This window comes from Varanus komodoensis, unplaced genomic scaffold, assembly GCF_004798865.1.
Source record: "Varanus komodoensis strain SLA01 unplaced genomic scaffold, ASM479886v1 scaffold39, whole genome shotgun sequence".
In the NCBI taxonomy this organism is placed as follows: Eukaryota; Metazoa; Chordata; class Lepidosauria; order Squamata; family Varanidae; genus Varanus; species Varanus komodoensis.
In genome coordinates this window covers 2,970,415-2,978,385 of record NW_025335922.1, presented here as the reverse complement: position 1 = coordinate 2,978,385, position 7,971 = coordinate 2,970,415, and the positions used below count along the sequence as shown (strand labels likewise).

At 43.8% G+C, this 7,971-nt stretch overlaps 1 protein-coding gene across 4 annotated transcripts in view; it reads left to right on the top strand.

Moving 5' to 3' along the window:
- The first annotated feature begins 343 nt into the window (after nt 1-343).
- Nucleotides 344-7,971, top strand: part of HMGXB4 (HMG-box containing 4) — a 24,342-nt gene continuing 16,714 nt past the window's right edge. Inside the window, exons 1-6 of one of the 4 annotated variants that reach the window (XM_044441135.1) lie at nt 344-478; nt 2,601-2,746; nt 4,002-4,124; nt 4,377-4,455; nt 5,950-6,980; nt 7,658-7,739. In XM_044441135.1, the coding sequence (XP_044297070.1) occupies nt 6,039-6,980; nt 7,658-7,739 (1,024 nt within the window). In that variant the 5' untranslated portion in view covers nt 344-478; nt 2,601-2,746; nt 4,002-4,124; nt 4,377-4,455; nt 5,950-6,038. Of the gene's footprint in view, nt 479-1,895; nt 2,002-2,600; nt 2,747-4,001; nt 4,125-4,376; nt 4,456-5,949; nt 6,981-7,657; nt 7,740-7,971 lie in introns of all 4 variants that reach the window. The other 3 variants (XM_044441132.1, XM_044441133.1, XM_044441134.1) reach the window with 3 other exon arrangements.

The window sequence follows — 7,971 nt, the reverse complement described above, 5'->3', positions numbered from 1 at the left end:
CAAGCGGGAACCTCCCGTGGGCAGAACAGCAGCAGTAAGGTCCGCCTCCCCTCGAGGAAAAAGCAACCTGCGCCCCCCTCACCCACCCACCGCCTCCCACGGGAGCCCCCCAGAGGAGAACCAACCCCGAGCCCCACATCCTTTTCCTCCCTAACAGGCTGCCCAACTCGCCGACCCAAAAAAGAACGAAAGAAAGAAAAGCCATTCAAACGGGAGACGCGGCAGTTTATCGCCTCGGCGTGAGATCTCGCGAGAGTACCGAAAGCCGACTCTCCGACATGTGGGTCTCCTATCATCTCGCGAGAAATGTCGGGATCGTCGAGCATCGCGAGATCGCTTCGGAGCAACTGGGTGACGTCTGGCTGGGACGCCGCCGCTTCCGCCGCCTTCCCCTGTCCCCGACGGCACTTGCCGCGGTTCCGGGGGTCTTCCCTTCTACCGGATTGCCACTTGTCTGAGTGAGGTCTGCCCTTTGATTGTAAGCACCTCCGGGAGCAGAGACGTGTCTTTTTCTCCTTTTTTTTTCATTTTTGCAGGGCTTTTCTGGGCTGCCTTCGCTCCTTGCTAGTGCATTGGCCGGGGATGCCGGTGGCACCAAGTAGGCGCTGCGCTGCGGGGCAAACGGTGGTGGGAGTTCTCATTTGCCGGCAGCTCTTCCTTCACAGTGTCTACGGGATGGAGGATTTGCTGTCAGTGCTTCCCGGATGAAGCCCAGTAGTTTGCCCTTTCAACGAATACGGCGATCTCTGTTGGCTGAGACTTGTTAGGGCTGGCAGGGCCTTCTTGCACGATTTGTAAAATGCAGTGTGACTCTTGATGGGAACCAAAGAAAGTTGATCTTTCTCGGGAGCGTCCCGGTCTGATGTGGCGTGTTGTGGCTGCTGTTAAAAATAGATGTTTAAACTGTTGCTTGTAGCAGCAACAAGAACAAACAAAAAATCAAAACTAACGTTTATCCAGGAGCTGAAACTTTTAAGTTGTTGTGAGACTCAAAAATAAAACCTGTAACTGTGCACTGGGGGAAACTTCCCATTGATCATGCAGCTAGCTAGTGCCTGTAATTTTGAGAGGTAGAATAAATTCAGTAGTAGCAGAAATAGCAACTATTCATCTTGCTTGAACCAGTTGTCATGCCTGAACTGGTGTCATCCAGTTTGAGGAAATCTTGAGCATCTGAAGTGCCAAAGGCTGGAAATGCTGCAGAGGCCCTGGGAAAAGGACTGCTTCTTTCAGTCTTCTCTCTCCCTCTTTCCCTCACTTTTCCTTCCTTTCCCCTTTGCCATTTCTCTTCTGCAGTTTGATATTTGGGACAACATTCGTGGGGCATATAGGAATGATTCTTACTGTTGCCATACCACCAGTAGCCTCCTTAAAGATTGTCATTGCTGTACATCATGCAAGACCAGGAAACAGGATAACTCAATCTGTGTTAACTTAGAATGAGCAATTCCAAATTTCTTGTGCTTCTCCCACTGCATGCACAACACCCCATACACCAGAGGTGTCCAACTTTTCTCACCCTTTCGTTATGACATGAGAACTAATATCTCTTTGAAAATTCTTATAACACTTGAAAAACTGAAAAAAACAAGTCAATCAATAACCTTATGCTTGACTGTGGTGTTAATAACTTTTAAACTAGAGCAACAGAGGCTTGGTGGCCACTCTGAAAAATATTTCTCTCCCTGCTTTTTAATATAAAGAGCTGGTAAATCAAACTGCCTGTTGAGTTGGGTATCTTTCTCTGAGCCTGGTTTCTTTGAATGGTAAACCTAAACCAACAAGACACACTTCATTCTTCTGCTTCTCATTTCAATCTTAAAATCTACATTCAATCCCTTTCTGCATTATAATTCCGCTTTATGGGAGGGTTATTCTCATTCTCTGTTTCTTAGAACTTGTCCTGTAGACGGGAACGGGGGAAGCAGCCCAGACGTGGCAACACATTCTCAGGCCCCTGCAGGACCGCCATGGCTTATGATGACTCCAAGAAAAATGAAGGTAGGATTGTTTCATAATCTGAGAGGTGTTACAGGGAGAATACCATCTCCAGCCCATGGAGTGAGAGACTAGGAAAGAAAGCTACTGTCCTGCATGGATTGGGTTTCTGCAGCATTCCGGATCCTTTCTTGGAGATTTGAGAGAAGCAGGCTTGGAACATGAGTCTCAAATGGTCATTCAGAGTGCAGATTAACCATTGGTCTTGGTTGCAGTAGCACTCCATAACCCCATCAGCTCCATGGAATAATAATTCTGGATTGGACACTGGATCCAGATCTTCTACGCAGCACATCACTGATTCCTAGGCCCTCATTGGTTGAGTAGCCTTTTTGGTTCTTATTATTTCTGAGAGGAAACTTAAGAGCAGGAATAAAACTCCAGACTTCCATATGGCAGCATAAAGTTCAGTGCATTTGTCCAAAGGCTTGGAACAATGCTGTACTGTAGTGCTTAGATCCTGCTGCTTTGTGCTTGTGCTTGTGCGTGCTTCCTTGCTTGCTTGCTTCCTTTTGTGCACTGCACTTTATTTTTGGTAACAGTGACTGTTAAAGTAGTCTGCAGTGAGTTTATTTTTTGAACAAGTATCTTCCCTTCCTCAGACTGCATAGAGAGTGACCGAATTGATGATGTGGGACTAGTAGCGGGCAGAACCCAAAGAGAGAAGAAACGTTCCTACAAGGACTTGCTTCGGGAAGAGGAGGAGATAGCTGCTCAGGTCAGGAAGAATTCAAAGAAGAGGCTGAAGGTGAGGGAGCTTAAGATGAGAATGGGGAAAGTTTGCCATGCTACAGTGAAAGTGGCTGCAACTTTATCTGGAATGCATTGAAAAGTTGTTGTGTGTTCAGTGTTCTTATTTGTGAAGGGGCGGGAGACCTCTTCCACTGCTATGTAACAAAGAACGAACAAAAAACTTACTGTCAGAAATAAAAACTGTCCTGCTGAACCAGCCCAGACATTCAGTTTCCAAGTGTGGCTAGTCTGTAGAAGATGACAGAAATGGCTTTATGGAGTACAGACTTTGTCATCAGCACCCGGAAGTTTAAACATTATATGTGTATCTTTCCCCCCTTGAACGGAACCCTACACAATCCTCTGCCTCCTCTTTTTCCTCACTACTACCCTGTGAAATAGGTTAGGCTGAGGGTAAGTAACTGGTCCAATGTTGCCCAGTGAGTGTCATAGTGAGTGGGGACTAAAGCCTGGCTCTTTGCAGTCTACTCTGACCACTACACCACTCAGCTCATGGCATCACTACACATCATGCTTTATAGAAGTGGAATTGACTTACTGTTTAACGCAATATCAGTGTTACATCTAAGCACTAGCCTAGTAGCCCTAGCCAGCCAAACATCACATGCAGGCAAGTGCACAGAGTTCTGTGTAGGCTGGTGCAGGACATAGAGTTGTATTCGGTACTCATCCTATTAAGAGAGGATCTATTGAAATGAATGGGGCTTCAGGCTAACAGTGAATATACCCCATAGAAAGTAAGTGGGCTGCTAGAGAAAGGAAACCCTCTTTGCATAGAAATACAGTTATCTCTCCCTTCTCTGGCATCCCCCATGAGGCTAGTTAGCCATTTTGCAAGCTACTGACATGTAAAGATTTACTTACAAGGCTGACTTAGGATCCTAGTTGTCACTTTATTTTTGTAGTAGTACATACATTGAGAGAACAAAAAGAATGGGAGTCTTGGGGAATTGTAAGCTATATACAGAGTTTATTCATTCTCTGCTTTAAAGAATCTTATGCTGCTCCAGGTCTGTAATATGGTATCTACCTTCTCTAAAAAGCAAGATGTGATGAATGCAACTTTTTATTGTCTGCTTATTTTAGAAGTCTTGTTGTTTTGATTCCCACTGCAAAGGTAGTTAAAGATGCTATTTAAATTAGAAACAGAATGCTTCTAATTTAAGTGCCTGCACTTTTGGCTTCATAGATTACCTTCAAAATGTTAACAGAATGCAAACTGATATATTGTTGTCTTCCTAATTCTACAGATAACCTGAAAAATAACAAGGTGTGATATACCTCATTCAATTCCTTGGATTTGAGGAATTGACACAGACAGCTTTTCCTCAAAACATTCCCTTTCAGCTGAAATTTCTCCTGTTAGTCTAGAGGTGATTGTTTTTGTTATGTTTTTAAAAATAAATATATTAGTTAGGAAGAGTTATTTTCTACTCCTAAATGGGAAAAATCTACTTTCTCTATGATATATCCCATTCTTTTTCATAGTCAAGCAATATCATGCTTTATGGGACAGATTTATTAGAAGATGTCGCTTCTGGAGGCATCTATATCAGAAGCAACTGTGCAAATATCTTCATAATCTTTTTCTTTAAAACAAACAATTCTGTTGTGCTCCTTTCCAGGAGAGTGACCTCTTTTTGCTGAGATCAGAATCTCATAAGAAGAAGAGGAAGCATTCCTCCAATGAGTGCTGTTACCGAGGTAAGGGTGGCAGACAAGACAATAATGGAGACGAGTGGCCCTTTTAAAGCTGTTTTTACTTAAAAAGCGTCCTTAATATGCTTTGTATGTCACAGAGACAAAACAAGTCAGGGCCATTTTTTCACTAAAGGCTTCAGTCCTGAGTTAGGCAAGGAAGATAGCTTTACAGGTAAAGGGAAGGCAGATATATAGATTAGAGATCCATGCTTTAAATCATTAGGTGCTTTGAGATACTTTTGATTGCAGCTTCCACAACCCTAACCATTGGATCTTGATGACTGGGGCTTAAGGGGATTGTAGTCCATGAGTCCCATGACACTGTGGGAGTTGCCATTCCCCATTGCATGAGCAGACCATCTGATCCCTGCCATTAGAGTGGCTGCTGCATTTTGTACAAGCTGCAGCTTCTGAACAGTCTTCAAGGTAGCCCCACTACAAGTGCATAGAAGTAATCTTGTTTAGAGATTACTAGAGCATAGATCACTGATAGCAGGCTGTCTCCATCCAGATAGTTTTTAGTTAAAAAGACACAGAAGGAATAAACTAGCCAAGAAAAAGATGGCAAAAGCAACTTAAAACTCAATGGAGGAGAAAAACATGGAGCCCAAACACTGATCTATAAACATCTTCCCCTCCTGTTTTTGTTTCTGCCCACACATACTTAACTCTGTTGCATCTTTTGGTGGATTATTATAGCAAAAAGCTTTTGAACCCTTTCTTGCTTGCAAATGTACTTTAAATATATCAACTCACATGCTTAGCTTGGATTTTTTTCAGTGTCAGAAGAGAAAAGATACATTTTGATCACTGGAACTGCAGTTGATTAATAATTTGCAAATGCTCTCAGAAGATCATCCTATGCATAGTGGAAGTAGTGCAGGGGCAAAACATCTCTGTGTTTGCACCTGCAAAATGCCCCATCTAACTGCATTGCTTCAGAAGCTGCTGCCAGGATATGTTATATGTTTGGACTGCCTGCCTTGCTGCCTCCTTGCCCCTTGAAATGCCCCAAAAATCCCTTCGCCAAGGTTGTTTTTGCCAGCTGGTGAGGTTCTTTCTGCACCAGCTTTGCGGGAGACCCAGGCATGTCTCCCCAGCTCTGAGGTCGGAGTGCTTTTCCAAGCTTGGAGTTAGAAAACTGAACAATCCTATGGCAGTCTAGAAACCATTGATACCCTACTTTATGAATTTGTCTAATCGCCTTTTAAAACCCTCCAAATTGGTTGCCATTACTGCAGCTCATGGAATTGGATGCACTCATTTAACTGTGTTATATGTGAAGTAGTACTTCCTTTTATCTGTTCTGAATCTCCCATCAGGCTGTTGCATTGAGTGACCCTGGATTCTGCTATAAAGAGAGGGGCAATCTTTCCTGAATGCTCTCAGCAGGCTTCCCTGACATACAACCCTGAGGTTATGGTGTATAGGTGAAGCTGTATTTGATATTTCATGTGCATGTCCCTTCTTTGATCCTTCTCTCCTGGACTCTTTCAGACCTTTCTCCTTTTGAACTATCCCTGCCTTTGGAGTTGAGTTCAAAGAAAAAGAAAGGAGTCTCAAGTCCATCCTCTGCTGATACTGCCATGGATCTGCTGAAGGCAATCACCTCCCCATTGGCCACCAGCTCCAAGTCTTCCAAAAGGCCATCTGAAAAATCCCCTCATTCTTCATCCTCTGCCTCTGGCCATTCAGAGGGCAAGAAGGAGCATCACAAGAAAAAGCTGAGCGGGAGCAGCAGTGATCTGCCCTTGGATGACAGCAGCTCCCACAAATCCAAAAAGACAAAGCCCCCGTATGTGAACACTGAAATGCTGACTTTGCGTGAGCCTGATGGCTTAAAAATGAAACTCATCCTGTCACCAAAAGAGAAGGCGGGGAACAGCGTAGAGGAGCCCTTCCCACATTCAGCTGCACCCAAAAAATCCTCCAAAAAGTCAGCGCGAGACGATCAAGGCTCACTTCTTCCAAATCATGACACACATGGCTTCCTGAAATCCTCCCGTAAGAAGCATAAACCATCTCCAGACTCGCATCCTCCTGCAGTTGTGGAGAACTTCAGCCCAGACACATCCCTCTTCCCAGAAGGCCAAAGCAGTGAGTTTGAGCTGTCAGGCCTAGAACCCCAGCTGGAATCTGCCTCTTCCTCTGGAGGTGAGCTGGAAGCTGGCGAGCTAGTAATTGATGATTCATACCGGGAGATAAAGAAGAAGAAGAAATCAAAAAAGAGTAAAAAGAAGAAAGATAAGGAGAAGCACAAGGAAAAGAAACACTCCAAATCAAAGAAGAGTTCTGGGCTGTCTTCTTCACTGGTGGGTGCAGAAGTATCGGCTCCATTGCCGGTTTCTCCAAGCAGTGCACCATTTGCTGTCCCTGCTCCTCCCCCACCCGCTGTCCCACCACCACCACTGCCGCCACCTGTCTTCCATACAGATGGCCAGAGTGAAAAGAAGAAGAAAAAAGAAGAAAAAGAGAAAGAGAAAACTGAGAAACTGGAAAAAGAAAAGGTAAAAGTACTTGCAGAGGAGGTGGGTAATCACACTTGTTGCTTTGTTTTCTTATTAAGTCAGGGTGGGATTTCATAGCCATAAATCTGGATTCATAATTGTCTTTTTATGTACAAAGTTTTCTGTAGTAAATTTACCATTTTAAAGTTTTTAATTAGCTGACTAAACCATGAACTCCAAGCAACCAGAAATTGTTTTGAAAAGTTTTATTCTTCTCCAGGCGATGTTTGATTACTGAACCACATTTAACAACTTAGGGTTGATTATGTCCTCAGTGCTTGTGAGCCTCCAAACTTTTAAGCTTACGAGGATCTAATGCAGAATGAAAGAACTGGTGGGAGCAATCTCTGCTTCCCACTCGGCAATTTCGGCTGTCTAGCTACAGTGCTTTAGAAAGGGAGAGAAGGAGGCTGGAGTGCTATCAGGATACCTTGTATCCTGGTAGCCAAGCCTTCTTTCTGAACTACTCCTCTCTGAGATCAAGAGCAATGTTTCCAGATCTGGGAATCCATAGTATCCCGTGCTCCCCTAGATGCTGTCTTGGGTCATAGAACCTCTCCCACCTTCTGTAGTTGCACTGTAAAGGAGGGGATCTGCAGATCTATGGTCTGATCATTGTATAGGAGCTGAAAGAAATGGATACTAGTAATGTATTGTAAAACATTATGTTCTCTTCCTCCCTCCCTGTTTCTCATTAGCCAAAGAAGAAAAACATGTCTGCTTACCAAGTTTTCTGTAAGGAATATCGTGTAAACATTGTGGCTGAGCATCCAGGAATAGGTAAAATAATAGCCTTGCAAGGACTGGGTGATTTTATTTGTTTTTAAAGTCCATTTTACTGCCTCCTACCTCTTCCAGTGCATTTTCATGGAAGTAGAATAATGTGTCAAAAGCCATTCTGCAGTTTAAGTATTTAGCAAGGGCTATTTCTTCATAACTGCCAACACCAGAGTCTTACCAATTGACTGACTGTTTACTCCACTCTTTACTCTAGAGCAGGGGTCTCAAACTC